Below are 22,446 nucleotides of genomic sequence, written 5' to 3'. Positions count from 1 at the left end.
CAAAACAACATGGTAATTTTCCTTAATCACGAAATTAATCCTATTATGCAAAGTATTCAACTCTAGAAAAAAAATTCTCTTATGAGTGCGTTGAATACTAAGAAAAGTTTGATGCTTGATGATTGTTTTGAGATATGGAGGTAGTAATATTAGAGTCATGCTAGTTGAGAAATTATGAATTTGATAAATACTTGTGTTGAAGTTTGTGATTCCCGTAGCATGCACGTATAGTGAACCGTTATGTGATGAAGTCGGAGCATGATACATTTATTGACTGTCTTCCTTATGTGTGGAGGTCAGGATCGAGCGATGGTTAACTCCTACCAACCCTTCCCCTAGGGGCATGCGTGTAGTACTTTGTTTTGATGACTTGTAGATTTTTGCAATAAGTATGTGAGTTCTTTATGACTAATGTTGAGTCCATGGATTATACGCACTCTCACCCTTCCACCATTGCTAGCCTTTCTAGTACCGCACAATTTTCGCCGGTGCAATACACCCACCATATACCTTCCTCAAAACAGCCATCATACCTACCTATTATGGCATTTCCATAGCCATTCCGAGATATATTGCCATGCAACTTTCCACCGTTCCGTTTATTATGACACGCTCCATCATTGTCATATTGCTTAGCATTATCATGTAGTTGACATTGTATTTGTGGCAAAGCCACCGTTCATAATTCTTTCATACATGTCACTCATGATTCATTGCACACCCCGATACATCGCCGGAGGCATATACATAGAGTCTTTGTTCTAAGTACCGAGTTGTATTTCTTGAGTTGTAAGTAATAAAAGTGTGATGATCATCATTATTAGAGCATTGTCCCATGTGAGGAAAGGATGATGAAGACTATGATTCCCCCACAAGTCAGGATGAGACTCCAGACTAAAAAAAAGAAAAAAAATATGAGAGAAAAAGAGAGAAGGGACAATGTTACTATCCTTTTACCACACTTGTGCTTCAAAGTAGCACTATGGTCTTCATTATAGAGAGTCTCCTATGTTGTCACTTTCATATACTAGTGGGAATTTTTCATTATAGAATTTGGCTTGTATATTCCAATGACGGGCTTCCTCAAAATGCCCTAGGTCTTCGTGAGCAAGCAAGTTGGATGCACACCCACTTAGTTTCTTTTGTTGAGCTTTCATACATTATAGCTCTAGTGCATCCGTTGCATGACAATCCCTACTCTCTCACATTGATATCTATTAACGAGCATCTCCATAGCCCGTTGATACGCCTAGTTGATGTGAGACTATCGTCTCCCTTTTTGTCCTCTTCACAACCAGCACGCTATTCCACCTATAGTGCTATATCCATGGCTTGCGCTCATGTATTGCATAAGAGTTGAAAAAGCTGAAGCGCGTTAAAAAGTATGAACCAATTGCTTGGCTGAAACCGGGGTTGTGCATGATGGGAGTATTTTGTGTGATGAAGATGAAGCATAGCCTAACTATATGATTTTGTAGGGATAAGCTTTCTTTGGCTATGTTATTATGATAAGACATGATTACTTGTTAGTATGCTTGAAGTATTACTATTTTTATGTCAATATTAAACTTTTGTTTTGAATCATTTGAATCTGAATATTCATGCCACAATTAAGAGAGTTACATTGAGAAATATGGTAGGTAGCATTCCACATCCAAAGTTCTGTTTTTATCATTTACCTACTCGAGGACGAGCAGGAATTAAGCTTGGGGATGCTTGATACGTCTCCAATGTATCTATAATTTTTGACTGTTCCATGCTATTATATTATCTGTTTTGGATGTTTAATGGGCTTTATCATACACTTTTATATTATTTTCGGGACTAACCTATTAACCGGAGGCCCAACCCAAATTGCTGTTTTTTTGCCTATTTCAGTGTTTCGCAGAAAAGGAATATCAAACGGAGTCCAAACGGAATGAAACGTTCGGGAACAAGATTTTTGGAACAAACGTGATCCAGAGGACTTGGAGTGGATGTCAAGCAATCAACGAGGAGGCCACAAGGCAGGGAGGCACGCCTGCCCCCCTGGGCGCGCCCCCCACCCTCGTGGGCCCCTCGTAGCTCCATCGACCTACTTCTTCCTCCTATATATACCTACGTACCCCGAAAACATCCAGGAGCACCACGAAACCCTATTTCCACCGCCCCAACCTTCTGTACCCGTGAGATCCCATCTTGGGGCCTTTTCCGGCGCTCCGTCGGAGGGGGCATTGATCACGGAGGGCTTCTACATCAACACCATAGCCTCTCCGATGCTGTGTGAGTAGTTTACCTCAGACCTTCGGGTCCATAGTTATTAGCTAGATGGCTTCTTCTCTCTCTTTGGATCTCAATACAAAGTTCTCCTCGATTCTCTTGGAGATCTATTCGATGTAATCTTCTTTTGTGGTGTGTTTGTCGAGATCCGATGAATTGTGGGTTTATGATCAAGATTATCTATGAACAATATTTGAATCTCCTCTGAATTCTTTTATGTATAATTTGTTATCTTTGCAAGTCTCTTCGAATTATTAGTTTGGTTTGGCCTACTAGATTGATCTTTCTTGCAATGGGAGAAGTGCTTAACTTTGGGTTCAATCTTGCGGTGTCCTTTCCCAGTGACAGTAGGGGCAGCAAGGCACGTATTGTATTGTTGCCATCAAGGATAAAAAGATAGGGTTTATATCATATTGCATGAGTTTATCCCTCTACATCATGTCATCTTTCTTAATGCGTTACTCTGTTCATCATGAACTTAATACTCTAGATGCATGCTGGATAGCGGTCGATGTGTGGAGTAATAGTAGTAGATACAGAATCGTTTCGGTCTACTTGTCTCGGACGTGATGCCTATATACATGATCATACCTAGATATTGTTGGAAATATGCCCTAGAGGCAATAATAAAATGGTTATCATTATATTTCCTTGTTCATGGTAATTGTCTATTATTCATGCTATAATTGTGTTACCCGGAAATCGTAATACATGTGTGAATACATAGACCACAACACGTCCCTAGTGAGCCTCTAGTTGACTAGCTCGTTGATCAACAGATAGTCATGGTTTCCTGACTATGGACATTAGATGTCATTGATAGCAGGATCACATCATTAGGAGAATGATGTGATGGACAAGACCCAATCCTAAGCATAGCACAAGATCGTGTAGTTCGTTTGCTAGAGCTTTTCCAAATGTCAAGTATCATTTCCTTAGACCATGAGATTGCGCAACTCCTGGATACTGTAGGAGTGCTTTGGGTGTGCCAAACGTCACAACGTAACTGAGTGACTATAAAGGTGCACTACGGGTATCCCCGAAAGTGTCTGTTGGGTTGGCACGAATCGAGACTGGGATTTGTCACTCCGTATGACGGAGAGGTATCTCTGGGCCCACTCAGTAATGCATCATCATAATGAGCTCAATGTGACCAAGTGGTTGATCACGGGATCATGCATTACGGTACGAGTAAAGTGACTTGCCGGTAACGAGATTGAACGAGGTATTGGGATACCGACGATCGAATCTCGGGCAAGTAACGTACCGATTAACAAAGGGAATTGTATACGGGATTACTTGAATCCTCGACATTGTGGTTCATCCGATGAGATCATGGAGGAGCATGTGGGAGCCAACATGCGTATCCAGATCCTGCTGTTGGTTATTGACCGGAGAGTCGTCTCGGTCATGTCTGCCTGTCTCCCGAACCCGTAGGGTCTACACACTTAAGGTTCGGTGACGCTAGGGTTGTTGAGATATTAGTATGCGGTAACCCGAAAGTTGTCCGGAGTCCCGGATGAGATCCCGGACGTCACGAGGAGTTCCGGAATGGTCCGGAGGTGAAGAATTGTATATAGGAAGTCCAGTTTCGGCCACCGGGAAAGTTTCGGGGGTCACCGGTATTGTATCGGGACCACCGGAAGGGTCCCCGGGGTCCACCGGGTGGGGCCACCTATTCCGGAGGGCCGCATGGGCTGAAGTGGGAGGGGAACCAGCCCCTGGTGGGCTGGTACGCCCCCCTTGGGCCTCCCCCTGCGCCTAGGGTTGGAAACCCTGGGGGTGGGGGGCGCCCCACTTGGCTTGGGGGGCAAGCCACCCCCCTTTGCCGCCGCCCCCCCATCTAGATGGGATCTAGAGGGGCCGGCGCCCCCCTTGGCCCCTATATAAAAAGGGGGGGAGGGAGGGCTGCGCACCCTAGCCCCTGGTGCCTCCCTCTCCCCTCGTAACACCTCTCCCTCTCGCTGAGCTTGGCGAAGCCCTGCCGAGATCCCCGCTGCTTCCACCACCACGCCGTCGTGCTGCTGGATCTCCATCAACCTCTCCTTCCCCCTTGCTGGATCAAGAAGGAGGAGACGTCTTCCCCAACCGTACGTGTGTTGAACGCGGAGGTGCCGTCCGTTCGGCGCTCGGTCATCGGTTATTTGGATCACGATGAGTACGACTCCATCAACCCGTTCTCTTGAACGCTTCCTCTCGCGATCTACAAGGGTATGTAGATGCACTCCTCTCTCTCGTTGCTAGATGACTCCATAGATTGATCTTGGTGAAGCGTAGAATTTTTTTATTTTCTGCAACGTTCCCCAACAGTGGCATCATGAGCTAGGTCTATGCGTAGTTTCTATGCACGAGTAGAACACAAAGCAGTTGTGGGCATCGATTTTGTCAATTTACTTGCCGTTACTAGTCTTATCTTGATTCAGCGGCATCGTGGGATGAAGCGGCCCAGACCGACCTTACACGTACGCTTACGTCAGACAGGTTCCACCGACTGACATGCACTAGTTGCATAAGGTGGCTAGCGGGTGTCTGTCTCTCCCACTTTAGTCGGATCGGATTCGATGAAAAGGGTCCTTATGAAGGGTAAATAGAAATTGGCATATCACGTTGTGGTTTTTGCGTAGGTAAGAAACGTTCTTGTTAAGAAACCTATAGCAGCCACGTAAAAATTTGCAACAACAATTAGAGGACGTCTAACTTGTTTTTGCAGCATGTGGCGTGTGATGTGATATGGCCAAAAGGATGTGATGAATGATATATGTGATGTATGAGATTGATCATGTTCTTGTAATAGGAATCACGACTTGCATGTCGATGAGTATGACAACCGGCAGGAGCCATAGGAGTTGTCTTAATTTATTTATGACCTGCGTGTCAACATATAACGTCATGTAATTACTTTACTTTATTTCTAAACCGTTAGCCATAGTAGTAGAAGTAATAGATGAGGAGACAACTTCATGAAGACATGATGATGGAGATCATGATGATGGAGATCATGGTGTCATGCCGGTGACGACAATGATCATGGCGCCCCGAAGATGGAGATTATAAGGAGCAAAATGATATTGGCCATATCATGTCACTATTTGATTTCATGTGATGTTTATCATGTTTTACATCTTATTTGCTTAGAACGACGGTAGCTTAAATAAGATGATCCCTCGCAATAATTTCAAGAAAGTGTTCCCCCTAACTGTGCACCGTTGCGAAGGTTCGTTGTTTCGAAGCACCACGTGATGATCGGGTGTGATAGATTCTAACATTCGAATACAACGGGTGTAAGCCAGATTTACACACGCAATACACTTAGGTTGACTTGACGAGCCTAGCATGTACATACATGGCCTCGGAACACGGAAGACCGAAAGGTCGAGCATGAGTCATATAGAAGATACGATCAACATGAAGATGTTCACCGATGATGACTAGTCCGTCTCACGTGATGATCGGACACGGCCTAGTTGACTCGGATCATGTTTCACTTAGATGACTAGAGGGATGTCTGTCTGAGTGGGAGTTCATTGAATAATTTGATTAGATGAACTTAATTATCATGAACTTAGTCTAAAATCTTTACAATACGTCTTGTAGATCAAATGGCCCACGCTAATGTTGCCCTCAACTTCAATGCGTTCCTAGAGAAAACCAAACTGAAAGATGATGGCAGCAACTATACGGACCGGGTCCGGAACCTGAGGATCATCCTCATAGCTGCCAAGAAAGATTATGTCCTAGAAGCACCGCTAGGTGAAGCACCCATCCCAGAGAACCAAGACGTTATGAACGCTTGGCAGTCACGTGCTGATGGTTACTCCCTCGTTCAGTGCGGCATGCTTTACAACTTAGAACCAGGGATCCAAAAGCGTTTTGAGCAACACGGAGCATATGAGATGTTCGAAGAGCTGAAAATGGTTTTCCAAGCTCATGCCCGGGTCGAGAGATATGAAGTCTCCGACAAGTTCTTCAGTTGTAAGATGGAGGAAAATAGTTCTGTCAGTGAGCACATACTCAAAATGTCTGGGTTGCACAACCGCTTGACTCAACTGGGAGTTAATCTCCCGGATGACGCGGTCATTGACAGAATCCTTCAGTCGCTTCCATCGAGCTACAAGAGCTTTGTGATGAACTTAAATATGTAGGGGATGGAAAAGACCATTACTGAGGTATATTCAATGCTGAAATCAGCGGAGGTGGAGATCAAAAAGGAACATCAAGTGTTGATGGTGAATAAAACCACTAAGTTCAAGAAAGGCAAGGGTAAGAAGAACTTCAAGAAGGACGGCAAGGGAGTTGCCGCGCCCGGTAAGCCAGTTGTCGGGAAGAAGCCAAAGAATGGACCCAAGCCTGAGACTGAGTGCTTTTATTGCAAGGGAAGTGGTCACTGGAAGTGGAACTACCCCAAGTACTTAGCGGACAAGAAGGCTAGCAACACCAAAGGTATATGTGATATACATGTTATTGATTTGTACCTTACCAGCACTCGTAGTAGCTCCTGGGTATTTGACACCGGTGCGGTTGCTCATATTTGTAACTCAAAGCAGGAGCTGCGGAATAAGCGGAGACAGGCGAAGGACGAGGTGACGATGCGCGTCAGGAATGGTTCCAAGGTCGATGTGATCGCCGTCGGCACGCTACCTCTACATTTACCTACGGGATTAGTTTTAAACCTCAATAATTGTTATTTAGTGCCAGCTTTGAGCATGAACATTGTATCAGGATCTCGTTTAATTCGAGATGGCTACTCATTTAAATCCAAGAATAATGGTTGTTCTATTTATATGAGAGATATGTTTTATGGTCATGCCCCGCTGGTGAATGGTTTATTCTTAATGAATCTCGAGCGTAATGTTACACATATTCATAGTGTGAATACCAAAAGATGTAAGGTTGATAATGATAGTCCCACATACTTGTGGCACTGCCGCCTTGGTCATATAGGTGTCAAACGCATGAAGAAGCTCCATGCAGATGGACTTTTGGAGTCTCTTTATTACGAATCATTTGACACGTGCGAACCATGCCTCATGGGTAAAATGACCAAGACTCCGTTCTCCGGAACAATGGAGCGAGCAACCAACTTATTGGAAATCATTCATACTGATGTGTGTGGTCCAATGAGTGTTGAGACTCGTGGTGGCTATCGTTATGTTCTCACTCTCACTGATGACTTGAGTAGATATGGGTATGTCTACTTAATGAAACACAAGTTTGAGAACTTTGAAAAGTTCAAGGAATTTCAGAGTGAGGTTGAGAATCAACGTGACAGGAAAATCAAGTTCTTACGATCAGATCGTGGGGGAGAATATTTGAGTCACGAATTTGGCACGCACTTAAGGAAATGTGGAATAGTTTCACAACTCACGCCGCCTGGAACACCTCAGTGAAATGGTGTGTCCGAACGTCGTAATCACACTCTATTAGATATGGTGCGATCTATGATGTCTCTTACCGATCTACCGCTCTCATTTTGGGGCTATGCTTTAGAGACTGCCGCATTCACTTTAAATAGGGCTCCGCCGAAATCCGTTGAGACGACACTGTATGAATTATGGTTTGGGAAGAAACCTAAGCTGTCATTTCTAAAAGTTTGGGGATGCGATGCTTATGTCAAGAAACTTCAACCTGAAAAGCTCGAACCCAAGTCGGAAAAATGCGTCTTCATAGGATACCCTAAGGAAACCATTGGGTATACCTTCTACCTCAGATCCGAAGGCAAGTTCTTTGTTGCTAAGAACGGATCCTTTCTGGAGAAAGAGTTTCTCTCGAAAGAAGTAAGTGGGAGGAAAGTAGAGCTTGATGAAGTACTGCCACTTGAAGCGGAAAGTAGCGCAGCTCAGGAAAATGTTCCTGTGGTGCATGCACCGACTAGAGAGGAAGTTAATGATGATGATCAAGGTACTTCGGATCAAGCTCCTACTGAACTTCGTAGGTCCACAAGGACACGTTCCGCACCAGAGTGGTACGGCAACCCTGTCTTGGAAATCATGTTGTTAGAAAACGGTGAACCTTCGAACTATGAAGAAGCAATGGCAGGCCCAGATTCCGACAAATGGCTAGAAGCCATGAAATCCGAGATAGGATCCATGCATGAAAACGATGTATGGACTTTGACTGACTTGCCCGATGATCGGCGAGCCATAGAAAATAAATGGATCTTTAAGAAGAAGACAGACGCAGATGGTAATGTGACCATCTACAAGGCTCGACTTGTTGCTAAGGGTTATCGACAAGTTCAAGGGGTTGACTACGATGAGACTTTCTCACCCGTAGCGAAGCTGAAGTCCGTCCGAATCATGTTAGCAATTGCCGCATTCTATGATTATGAGATATGGAAAATGGACGTCAAAACGGCATTCCTTAACGGCTTTCTTAAGGAAGAATTGTATATGATGCAGCCGGAAGGTTTTGTCGATCCTAAGAATGCTAACAAGGTGTGCAAGCTCCAACGCTCAATCTATGGGCTGGTGCAAGCATCTCGGAGTTGGAACATTCGATTTGATGAGATGATCAAAGCGTTTGGGTTTACACAGACTTATGGAGAAGCCTGTGTTTACAAGAAAGTGAGTGGGAGCTCCATAGCATTTCTCATATTATATGTGGATGCCATACTGTTGATGGGAAATGATATAGAATTCTTGGAAAGCATAAAGGCCTACTTGAACAAGTGTTTTTCAATGAAGGACCTTGGAGAAGCTGCTTATATATTAGGCATCAAGATCTATAGAGATAGATCGAGACGCCTCATTGGGCTTTCACAAAGTACGTACCTTGACAAGATATTGAAGAAGTTCAATATGGATCAGTCCAAGAAGGGGTTCTTGCCTGTATTGCAAGGTGTGCAATTGAGCACGGCTCAATGCCCGACCACGGCAGAAGATAGAGAAAAGATGAGTGTCGTCCCCTATGCCTCGGCCATAGGATCTATTATGTATGCCATGCTGTGTACCAGACCTGATGTAAACCTTGCCGTAAGTTTGGTCGGAAGGTCACTACAAGAAATATGTCAACTTATGACCACCACTATTGGTCACTGAAAGGTCACAAATTTCCATTTATGACCTTTTTGTGACCAAAAAAATAAGGTCAAAAGCTGGGCGTCGTAAACTGACTATAGCGACCTTTCTTCCGGAATGGTCGCCAACGTTTATGACCAAAATACGTCTACTGTGGCGTTTTGGTCACTAGCAACCTCCCCAGGCCACGTAGGCATCCAGCGTGGCAATCTAACGTGGCACACGATTCAGCCCGGTCCAATTCGATTTTCTACATGGGCCTAGCCCAACAATTCGGCCTTTTCAATATATATTTATTTCTGTTAATTTTCACTAGCTACATGGGCCTGGCCCAGTAATTCGGCCTTTTAAATTTCTTTGCCTATCCCTTTTGACAGATTTTTTTGGTCTTGTTTTTTCTGGGCCATTTCTTTGCTGGGCCTCTCAAGTTTTCCCCTCAAAAATAATTGTTCAATATATCTGGGGCTGGGCCAAAATAATTGATCCAATCCAACTTCTTTTATTCTGCCATTAACATTACAACACATCACACTACAAGTTATCTTGGGCCTAGCCCAGTTCCGATACATTTTCAAAGTAACATGAAATATTATAGGAGCCCAAAATATAGTTACATGCATTCATTCTAGCAGTACATATCTTTACATCCAACCAGTAAGTGCCAAACAGAACTATTCTACAACAAAGAAAAGAAAATAGATGACAAGACATCACAGAAGTTCCTATTGTCCTCCTCCTTCAACATTTGAAAACCTTCACCTGGCAGTAGATCAATCATGAGTGATAAACAATACAGCAGCAAAACAATACAGAAACAATACGGTTGATTATTCAAAGAAATTAAACTAAGTGCAGGTCACCCAAAGCTGAATTTCTTGCAATCCAAACAACACAAACAGTAGGAAGATGGTTGCATAGATACAAATCCATGTGGTAGCAGCAAAATTGGCCAATTTGGACAGCATCTTCTCTGTTTGGTACTAACTAAAAAAACTGGACTTGTTCATACAAATCCCCCTTGAATTCCTTACACAGCCAGGATTTGCATCAAATATTCCTTAATTTAGCGGCATTTGTAAGCAGAGAAAGAGAGGGAGGGAGATGGGGATGCTACGTACCTTGTCCTGAAGTTCGAACGACCAGACCAGAGAGAAGTTGATCCTCGTCTTCTTTCCTCAGCCCCAAATTTTCCTGCAATAACCACAATTCATTGCATCAACCAGTGATCTGATCTCACAAGCGATCTGATCTCACAAGCCCCACCCAGGTGGTGGACTGGTGGTAGTACAGCAGCTAGAAGGCTCTGTTGGGGAACGTAGCATACATTCAAAATTTTCCTACGTGTCACCAAGATCTATCTATGGAGTCATCTAGCAACGAGGGAGGAGTGGATCTACATACCCTTGTAGATCGCGCGCGGAAGCGTTCAAGAGAACGGGGTTGATGGAGTCGTACTCGTCGTGATCCAAATCACCGATGATCCTAGCGCCGAACGGACGGCACCTCCGCGTTCAACACACATGCGGAGCAGTGACGTCTCCTCCTTCTTGATCCAGCAAGGGGGGAGGAGAGGTTGATGGAGATCCAGCAGCACGACGGCGTGGTGGTGGAAGTAGCGGGATTCCAACAGGGCTTCGCCAAGCACTGTGGGAGGAGGGAGATGTGTCATGGGAAGGAGAGGGAGGCGCCAGGGCTTAGGTATGGTTGCCCTCCCTTCCCCCCACTATATATAGGGCCAAGGGAGAGGGGGAGGGCGCAGCCTTGCCCCTTCCTCCAAGGAAGGGTGCGGCCAAGGGGGGGAGGAGTCCATCCTCCCCAAGGCACCTCGGAGGTGCCTTCCCCTTTTAGGACTCTCCCCTCCTCTTGTCCCTTTGGCGCATGGGCCTCTAGGGGCTGGTGCCCTTGGCCCATATAGGCCAAGGCGCACCCCCTACAACCCATGTGGCCCTCCGTGGCAGGTGGCCCCACCCGGTGGACCCCCGGGACCCTTCCGGTGGTCCTGGTACAATACCGGTGACCCCGAAACTTGTCCCGATGGCCGAAATAGCACTTCCTATATATAATTCTTTACCTCCGGACCATTCCGGAACTCCTCGTGACGTCCGGGATCTCATACGGGACTCCGAACAACATTCGGGTTACCGCATACTAATATCTCTATAACCCTAGCGTCACCGAACCTTAAGTGTGTAGACCCTACGGGTTCGGGAGACATGCAGACATGACCGAGATGACTCTCCGGTCAATAACCAACAGCGGGATCTGGATACCCATGTTGGCTCCCACATGTTCCACGATGATCTCATCGGATGAACCACGATGTCAAGGACTTAATCAATCCCGTATACAATTCCCTTTGTCTAGCGGTACGATACTTGCCCGAGATTCGATCGTCGGTATCCCGATACCTTGTTCAATCTCGTTACCGGCAAGTCTCTTTACTCGTTCCGTAACACATCATCCCGTGATCAACTCCTTGATCACTTTGTGCACATTATGATGATGTCCTACCGAGTGGGCCCAGAGATACCTCTCCGTCACACGGAGTGACAAATCCCAGTCTTGATTCGTGCCAACCCAATAGACACTTTCAGAGATACCCGTAGTGTACCTTTATAGCCACCCAGTTACGTTGTGACGTTTGGCACACCCAAAGCACTCCTACGGTATCCGGGAGTTGCACAATCTCATGGTCTAAGGAAATGATACTTGACATTAGAAAAGCTTTAGCATACGAACTACACGATCTAGTGCTATGCTTAGGATTGGGTCTTGTCCATCACATCATTCTCCTAATGATGTGATCCCGTTATCAACGACATCCAATGTCCATGGTCAGGAAACCGTAACCATCTATTGATCAACGAGCTAGTCAACTAGAGGCTTACTAGGGACATGGTGTTGTCTATGTATCCACACATGTATCTGAGTTTCCTATCAATACAATTCTAGCATGGATAATAAACGATTATCATGAACAAGGAAATATAATAATAACTAATTTATTATTGCCTCTAGGGCATATTTCCAACAGTCTCCCACTTGCACTAGAGTCAATAATCTAGTTCACATCGATATGTGATTAACACTCAAGGTCACATCCCCATGTGACTAACACCCAAAGAGTTTACTAGAGTCAATCATCTAGTTCACATTTACCATGTGATTAACACTCACAGGTCACATCGCCATGTGACCAACATCCAAAGAGTTTACTAGAGTCAATAATCTAGTTCACATCACTATGTGATTAACACTCAATGAGTTCTGGGTTTGATCATGTTGCTTGTGAGAGAGGTTTTAGTCAACGGGTCTGAACCTTTCAGATCCGTGTGTGCTTTACAAATCTCTATGTCATCTCCTAGATGTAGCTACCACGTTCTATTTGGAGCTATTCCAAATAGCTGTTCTACTTGGAGCTATTCTAAATTGTTGCTCCATTATACGTATCCTGTATCTCTACTCAGAGCTATCCGGATAGGTGTTAAGCTTGCATCGATGTAACCCTTTACGACGAACTCTTTTACCACCTCCATAATCGAGAAAATTCCTTAGTCCACTAGTTACTAAGGATAACTTTGACCGCTGTCCTGTGATCCATTCTTGGATCACTCTTGTACCCCTTGACTGACTCATGGCAAGGCACGCTTAAGGTGCGGTACACAACATAACATACTGTAGAGCCAATGTCTTAAGCATAGGGGACGACCTTCGTCCTTTCTCTCTATTCTGCCGTGGTCGAGCTTTAAGTCTTAACTTCATACCTTACAACTCAGGCAAGAACTCCTTCTTTGACTGACTCATCTTGAACACCTTCAAGATCATGTCAAGGAATGTGCTCATTTGAAAGTACCATTTAAGCGTTTTGATCTATCCTTATAGATCTTGATGCTCAATGCTCAAGTAGCTTAATCCAGGCTTTCCATTGAAAAACACTTTCCAAATAACCCTATATGCTTTCCAAAAATTCTACGTCATTTCTGATCAACAATATGTCAACAACATATACTCATCAGAAATTCTATAGTGCTCCCACTCACTTCTTTGGAAATACAAGTTTCTCATAAACTTTGTATAAACCCAAAATCTTTGATCATCATCAAAGCATACATTCCAACTCCGAGATGCTTACTCCAGTCCCTCGAAGGATTGCTGGAGCTTTGCATACTTATTAGCATCTTTCAGGATTGACAAAACCTTCCGGTTTGTATCACATACAACCTTTCCTCAAAAAAAACGTTGAGGAAACAATGTTTTGACATCCTATCTGCAAGATTTCATAAATAATGCAGTAATCGCTAATATAATCCCAACAGACTCTTAGCATCGCTACGAGCGAGAAAGTCTCATCGCAGTCAACTCCTTGAACTTGTCGGAAAACATCTTAACGACAAGTCGAGCTTTCTTAATGGTGATACCTACCATCATTGTCCGTCTTCCTTTTAAAATCCATATGTACCTAACAGCCTTACGACCATCAAGTAGTTCTCCCAAAGTCTACACTTTGTTTTCATATATGGATCCTCTCTCGGATTATATGGCCTCGAGCCATTCTGGAATCCAGGCCCACCATCGCTTCTCCATAGCTCGTAGGTTCATTGTTGTCTAGCAACATGACTTCCAAGACAGGATTACGTGCCACTCTGAAGTAGTACGCATCCTTGTCATCCCACGAGGTTTGGTGGTGACTTGATCTGAAGTTTCATGATCACTATCATAAGCTTCCACTTCAATTGGTGTAGGTGTCACAGGAACAACTCCTGTGCCCTGCCACACACTAGTTGAAGAGATGGTTCAATAACCTCATCAAGTCTCCACCATCCTCCCACTCAATTCTTTCGAGAGAAACTTTTCCTCGAGAAAGGACCCGATTCTAAAAACAATCCCTTATTGCTTTCGGATCTGAGACAGGAGGTATACCCAACTGTTTTGGGTGTCCTATGAAGATGCATTTATCCGCTTTGGGTTCGAGCTTATCAGCCTGAAACTTTTCACATAAGTGTCGCAGCCCCAAACTTCTAAGAAATGACAGCTTAGGTTTCTCTAAACCATAGTTCATACGGTGTCATCTCATCGGAATTACGTGGTGCCCTATTTAAAGTGAATGTGGTTGTCTTTAATGCCTAACCCATAAACTATCGTGGTAATTCGATAAGAGACATCATGGTATGCATCATATCCAATAGGGTGCAGTTATGATGTTCGGACACACCATCACACTATGGTGTTCTAGGCTGTATTAGTTGTGAAACAATTTCCACAATGTCTTAATTATGTGCCAAACTCGTAATTCAGATATTCATCTCTATGATCATATCATAGATATTTTATCCTCTTGTCACGATGATCTTTCAACTTCACCCTGAAATTACTTGAACCTTTCAATAATTTAGACTCGTGATTCATCAAGTAAATATACTCAACATCTACTCAAATCATTTGTGAAGTAAGAACATAACGATATCCACTACACGCCTCAGCACTCGTTGGACTGCACACATCAAAATGTATTACTTCCAACAAGTTGCTTTCTAGTTCCATTTTACTGAAACTGAGGCTTTCAGTCATCTTGCCCATGTGGTATGATTTGCATGTCTCAAGTGATTCAAAATCAAGTGAGTCCAAACGGTCCATTTGCATGGAGTTTCTTCATGCATATACACCAATAGACATGGTTCGCATGCCTCAAACTTTTCAAAAAACGAGTGAGCCCAAAGATCCAACAACATGGAGCTTCTTCATGCGTTTTATACCGATATGACTTACGTGGCAGTGCCACAAGTAGGTGGTACTATCATTACTATCTTTTGGCATGAACATGTGTATCACTACGATCGAGATTCAATAAACCATTCATTTTAGGTGCAAGACCATTGAAGGTATTATTCAAATAAACAGAGTAACCGTTATTCTCCTTAAATGAATAACCATATTGCGATAGACATAATCCAATCATGTCTATGCTCAACGCAAACACCAATCTCGATGGTAGAGGGAGCGTGCGATGCTTGATCATATCAACATTGGAAACACTTCCAACACATATCGTCAGCTCACCTTTAGCTAGTCTTCGTTTATTCCGTAGCTTTTATTTCGAGTTACTAACACTTAGCAACCGAACCGGTATCTAATACCCTGGTGCTACTAGGAGTACTAGTAAAGTACACATCAACACAATGTATATCCAATATACTTCTATCGACCTTGCCAGCCTTCTCATCTACCAAGTATCTAGGGTAATTCTGCTCCAGTGGTTGTTCCCCTTATTACAGAAGCACTTAGTCTCGGGTTTGGGTTCAACCTTGGGTTTCTTCACTAGAGCAACAGCTGATTTTCCGTTTCATGAAGTATCCCTTTGTTCCCTTGCCCTTATTGAAACTAGTGGTTTCACCAACCATCAACAATTGATGCTCCTTCTTGATTTCTACTTTCGCGGTGTCAAACATCGTGAATATCTCAAGGATCATCATATATGTCCCTGATATATCATAGTTCATCACGAAGCTCTAGCAGCTTGGTGGTAATGACTTCGGAGAACCATCACTATTTCATCTGGAAGATCAACTCCCACTCGATTCAAGCGATTGTTGTACTCAGACAATCTGAGCACAAGCTCAACAATTGAGCTTTTCTCCCTTAGTTTGCAGGCTAAGAAAATCGTCGGAGGTCTTACCTCTTGACGTGGGCACGAGCCTGAAATCCCAATTTCAGCCCTCGAAACATCTCATATGTTTCGCGACGTTTCAAAAACCGTCTTCGGTGCCTCAATTCTAAACCGTTTAACTGAACTATCACGTAGTTATCAAAATGTGTATGTCAGATGTTCGCAACATCCATAGACAATGTTCGAGGTTCAGCACACTGAGCGGTGCATTAAGGACATAAGCCTTCTATGAAGCAATGAGGAAAAACCTTAGTTTACGGACCTAGTCCGCATAATTACTACTATCAACTTTCAACTAAATTTTCTCTAGGAACATATCTAAACAGTAGAACTGAAGCGCGAGCTACGACATAATTTGCGAAGACCTTTTGACTATGTTCATGATAATTAAGTTCATCTTATGAACTCCCACTCAGATAGACATCCCTCCAGTCATCTAAGTGATTACATGATCCGAGTCGACTAGGCCGTGTCCGATCATCACGTGAGACGGACTAGTCAACATCGGTGAACATCTTCATGTTGATCGTATCTACCATACGACTCATGCTCGACCTTTCGGTCTTCTGTGTTCCGAGGCCATGTCTGTACACATGCTAGACTCTTCAAGTCAACCTAAGTGTTTCGCGTGTGTAAATCTGTCTTACACCCGTTGTATGTGAACGTTACAATCTAACACCCGATCATCACGTGGTGCTTCGAAACAACGAACTGTCGCAACGGTGCACAGTTAGGGGGAACACTTTCTTGAAATTATTATGAGGGATCATCTTATTTACTACCGTCGTTCTAAGTAAACAAGATGCATAAACATGATAAACATCACATGCAATCAAATAGTGACATGATATGGCCATTATCATATAGCTCCTTTGATCTCCATCTTGGGGCTCCATGATCATCTTGTCACCGGCATGACACCATGATCTCCATCATCATGATCTCCATCATCGTGTCTTCATGAAGTTGTCTCGCCAACTACTACTTCTACTACTATGGCTAACGGTTAGCAATAAAGTAAAGTAATTACATGACGTTTATGTTGACACGCAGGTCATAAATAAATTAAGACAACTCCTATGGCTCCTGCCGGTTGTCATACTCATCGACATGCAAGTCGTGATTCCTATTACAAGAACATGATCAATCTCATACATCACATATATCATTCAACACATCCTTTTGGCCATATCACATCACACAGCACACCCTGCAAAAACAAGTTAGACGTCCTCTAATTGTTGTTTGCATGTTTTACGTGGCTGCTATGGGTTTCTAGCAAGAACGTTTCTTACCTACGCAAAAACCACAACGTGATATGCCAATTGCTCTTTACCCTTCATAAGGACCCTTTTCATCGAATCCGATCCGACTAAAGTGGGAGAGACAGACACCCGCTAGCCACCTTATGCAACTAGTGCATGTTAGTCGGTGGAACCAGTCTCACGTAAGAGTACGTGCAAGGTCGGTCCAGGCCGCTTCATCCCACGATGCCGCCGAATCAAGATTGGACTAGTAACGGTAAGCATATTGAACAAAATCAACGCCCACAACTACTTTGTGTTCTACTCGTGCATAGAAACTACGCATAGACCTAGCTCATGATGCCACTGTTGGGGAACGTAGCATAAATTCAAAATTTTCCTACGTGTCACCAAGATCTATCTATGGAGTCATCTAGCAACGAGGGAGGAGCGGATCTACATACCCTTGTAGATCGCGCGCGGAAGCGTTCAAGAGAACGGGGTTGATGGAGTCGTACTCGTCGTGATCCAAATCACCGATGATCCTAGCGCCGAACGGACGACACCTCCACGTTCAACACACGTACGGAGAAGCGACGTCTCCTCCTTCTTGATCCAGCAAGGGGGGAGGAGAGGTTGATGGAGATCCAGCAGCACGACGGCGTGGTGGTGGAAGTAGCGGGATTCCAACAGGGCTCCGCCAAGCGCTGCGGGAGGAGGGAGATGTGTCATGGGAAGGAGAGGGAGGCGCCAGGGCTTAGGTATGGTTGCCCTCCCTTCCCCCCACTATATATAGGGCCAAGGGAGAGGGGGAGGGCGCAGCCTTGCCCCTTCCTCCAAGGAAGGGTGCGGCCAAGGGGGGAGGAGTCCATCCTCCCCAAGGCACCTCGGAGGTGCCTTCCCCTTTTAGGACTCTCCCCTCCTCTTTTCCCTTTGGCGCATGGGCCTCTAGGGGCTGGTGCCCTTGGCCCATATAGGCCAAGGCGCACCCCCTACAGCCCATGTGGCCCTCTGGGGCAGGTGGCCCCACCCGGTGGACCCCCGGGACCCTTCCGGTGGTCCCGGTACAATACCGGTGACCCCGAAACTTGTCCCGATGGCCGAAATAGCACTTCCTATATATAATTCTTTACCTCCGGACCATTCCGGAACTCCTCGTGATGTCTGGGATCTCATCCGGGACTCCGAACAACATTCGGGTTACCGCATACTAATATCTCTATAACCCTAGCGTCACCGAACCTTAAGTGTGTAGACCCTACGGGTTCGGGAGACATGCAGACATGACCGAGATGACTCTCCGGTCAATAACCAACATCGGGATCTGGATACCCATGTTGGCTCCCACATGTTCCACGATGATCTCATCGGATGAACCACGATGTCAAGGACTTAATCAATCCCGTATACAATTCCCTTTGTCTAGCGGTACGATACTTGCCCGAGATTCGATCGTCGGTATCCCGATACCTTGTTCAATCTCGTTACCGGCAAGTCTCTTTACTCGTTCCGTAACACATCATCCCATGATCAACTCCTTGATCACTTTGTGCACATTATGATGATGTCCTACCGAGTGGGCCCAGAGATACCTCTCCGTCACACGGAGTGACAAATCCCAGTCTTGATTCGTGCCAACCCAATAGACACTTTCGGAGATACCCGTAGTGTACCTTTATAGCCACCCAGTTACGTTGTGACGTTTGGCACACCCAAAGCACTCCTACGGTATCCGGGAGTTGCACAATCTCATGGTCTAAGGAAATGATACTTGACATTAGAAAAGCTTTAGCATACGAACTACACGATCTAGTGCTATGCTTAGGATTGGGTCTTGTCCATCACATCATTCTCCTAATGATGTGATCCCGTTATCAACGACATCCAATGTCCATGGTCAGGAAACCGTAACCATCTATTGATCAACGAGCTAGTCAACTAGAGGCTTACTAGGGACATGGTGTTGTCTATGTATCCACACATGTATCTGAGTTTCCTATCAATACAATTCTAGCATGGATAATAAACGATTATCATGAACAAGGAAATATAATAATAACTAATTTATTATTGCCTCTAGGGCATATTTCCAACAGGCTCATCACTCACCGGTTGAAAAGCTCGACCCGGTACTCCATCTCCTTCTCCGCCACCCCGAACATCTGCATCGCACAACCACCACCATCAATTGACCTCAATCACAAGCTCTAAATCGAAGAGGAAGGCATATACGCACAAAAAAAGTACATGAAAATTCCAGAAAAGGGCGACTTGTAGCTGCCAGCAGCAACTTGAGAATGAATGATTGATATCCTGGAAGTTGTAAACTAGAAGCCAGAGAAGCTACTAGTCAGGTTAGTTTCCACAGGTTAATTAGTTTCAAGTTCTGAAACTGAATGCATGGGGTCGAGTATCAGTATTCTGTGTAAATTAGTCATATGATGTACCTGTAGTTACGCAATGATTTTGCTCACGTTAGATAGCATGTACTTCTATACGAGAGAAAGAAGGATTGCTAGCAAATCTGCTACATTTTATTGTGCAATGTCAGTCAGTTTGTGTAGCTAAACTGCCAACAATGAACCAACCAAGTGCATATATACTGCTCGTGAGCATGACCAATTTTTTAATCAGACAAAACCAAATATGTTGCAGAATAAAAAAATCTACAAGGTGAATAGTAGAAGCCGAGTTTTCAAAGAATGTATCACTTTCAGCTATACAAGATTGCCCATCCTCAAGAAAACAATTACAATTTCGAGTCATGGCCTGAGCAGCCCCAGTAACTCATCCTCAAGAAAACAATTATAAAAAACTAATCTTAACCCACTGGTAGCAGTCGAACACTAGCAACTAGTGAGCACTGAAGAAACAACAGAATGAAATAGCTTACCCTGATGGTGTCAGCGTAGTTCCATCTGTCCTCCTTGGAGAGCTGGCCGAGGAGGCAGTACCTGTGCGCAGGCTGCAGCCTCAGAACCCTGCAAAGCCACAAGCAACGTCAACATCAAACACACATACAAGACACACGCCAAGATCTAGAAGGCAGTCCAACGCTGACGTACTTCAGCGTGTCGGGGATGACCATGCGCTTGGTCCTGTCATACGGTGGTGGTGCGCCCTCGTATGCCTTAGCCTGGGCGTCGTCCTCGAGGCCACCAGCGGCCCCGGGCGCGGCATCCGGCGCAGACGACTAGCAGGCGAAGCTGAAGCTGCTGCATTGGGACAGTACGAACAGTGAGCCATATGCCTGGACCCTAAACCTTGAAGAAAGCAGTACAAAATTGCACTTCGTATAGGACTGTCATGCAGACCAAAGTAAGCATGAACCGAGTAGATCCCACTAGCATTGTGCTTTCTAAAAGATTGCTCGACTAGCATTTTTAAAATTGTCGTGTTGTAGAAACTGAATTGAGGGTAGTGAAAAGGTCCAGAATGTATGAAGATAAGAAAGAAGTTCTTCCCTGGACTGGTTAGTTTTAGAAGCTCTAGCGCAAAATCGACTCCAGGAAAGATCGACGATCCAATTCAAAGATGTAGAGAAAAGTAATACTTAAAAACGGGAAAATGTCTAAACAGCAAGCTAGCTGCACGTTATACAGCGTCAGCTTATTTCACTGCTCCATGGATGGAGCTTACAATACACTAACCACTTAGACGCACTAATGCAGATTAAAGGGATATGCATGTTTTGTGCCTGTTGGTTTAGGTAGATCTATTCTGGATACCAATGTTTATCTCCTTAGACCATAGGCATTCCATCAAACTGGTATGTTACAACAGACTGAATAATTCAAGGAATCACCTAGTAGTGGCAAGAATATACAATTGTACAAATGCAGTGCAAGAAGACTAACTACACGACAGTAACTTCCTAGAGCAGGCAATGTAAAAAGATGTGAATCTCAAATCTATAGCAGCTGTAGTGGTTCAATATAGTTTATGAAATATAATTTAAAGAGAGAGCAGACTGCCTTTATACGATTTTGGTTACTACCAATTGTCAGTACGATTGCATTAGTGCGTCAAGACGCTGAACAATTTATGCTATCGTTCCAACAGTTTATGCTACAAGCCAACAATATATAAGCCCGTGCCAGTGCTGCTGTTCCGCTGCTCTGCTCCCTGTGCTGCCGCCAGAGATCCCCCGATGGCCTAGAAGAAAAATACTGTTAACTGACAATTTCTCAATAAAGTTTCTGTACAACAGCACAAGGTGGTTAACACAAAGGGGAAACAAAGAATTAACATGGCAGCAGAGCAAACCAATACAGCTTGCAACTAATAAGCACATGATATTGCTTGGCAAAAGAAGCCACCAGGATCCAAGTAGATCTAGATTTACAGGTGCAATCTTCAATAACTATTAAAGCCATAATTACCACTACAACGAACACAAACAGAATTATGTACAGATGGAGCAACGGAGTCTATCGACTTGCCCAAAAAGTACTTGTAAGAAAAGAAGGAACGCCAGTATCATCATCCATACAAAATAATCACTAGCATGGACCTAGCAGTAATCATCAGCATGCAACCCATCGCCTGACGCGACTAGGGAATCCAAAGCACTGGATCTAACAGGCAGTGCCTAAATCCACTCGAAAACAACGTAACTGCTAGAACCAAGCAGATCAAAGCACAGCGCGTACGGATGACATATCCTGCATCGGATAATGCTCAGGAGAGAACCTACTGCGAAGTTTAAACATGCAGCTAGCACGGGCGGGACAATGCTCGGGCAACTCACCCCGCAGGCGAACTTGAAGAAGACCCCGAGCTACTAATCGAGCGAGAAGAGGGGCTCACTGGTGTGCCCTTGCTTGGCGGCGACGTGGAAGGCGTCGAGGTCGAGGCGGGAGCGGAGCTTGGCGGCCTCGAGGTCGTAGAGCGGGAGGAGGAGGTGCACGACCTCGAGCGCGCCGGCCTCCGCCGCGACGTAGAGCGCGGACTCCTCGGCGACGGCCAGGAGGCGGCGCACGGCCTCGGCGTCCGCGGATCGGACGGCCGCGAAGAGCGCCTGGTGGGAGAGCGGCAGGAGATCCATCGTCGGGCGGGCGGCCAACCGGAGAGCCGGCGCGGAGCTGACCAAACGGAACCCTAGCGCGTCGGCCGACCTGCTCGACTCGATCTGGGGCATAGGGTAGGGAGAGATGGCGAGGGGAGGGAGGGACGAGGTCGGCGGCGGTGGTGAGGAGGGCTGCGAGGTCGGCGGTGGGTGGGAGCGGCGGGGAGAGAACTGGATCGGGGAAAGGAGGCCGGG

General features: G+C 45.0%; 1 protein-coding gene and 1 pseudogene across 1 annotated transcript; both read right to left on the bottom strand.

Moving 5' to 3' along the window:
* LOC147983686 (uncharacterized) overlaps positions 1–20,271 on the bottom strand; it is a 29,780-nt pseudogene extending 9,509 nt beyond the window's left edge.
* Positions 20,272–21,966: 1,695 nt separating this feature from the next.
* LOC147983685 (ankyrin repeat-containing protein At2g01680-like) lies at positions 21,967–22,230 on the bottom strand. Its single transcript, XM_087540831.1, has one exon. It carries the CDS (start codon positions 22,228–22,230, stop codon positions 21,967–21,969), a length of 264 nt encoding a protein of 87 aa, XP_087396957.1.
* Between the last annotated feature and the right edge of the window lie 216 nt (positions 22,231–22,446).

This window comes from Triticum urartu, chromosome 2A (genome assembly GCF_056163025.1).
Source record: "Triticum urartu cultivar PI428250 chromosome 2A, HENAU_Tu73, whole genome shotgun sequence".
Classification (NCBI taxonomy): domain Eukaryota; kingdom Viridiplantae; phylum Streptophyta; class Magnoliopsida; order Poales; family Poaceae; genus Triticum; species Triticum urartu.
Note: the sequence above shows the minus strand (reverse complement) of the source record. Positions and strands in the feature narration are given on the sequence as shown.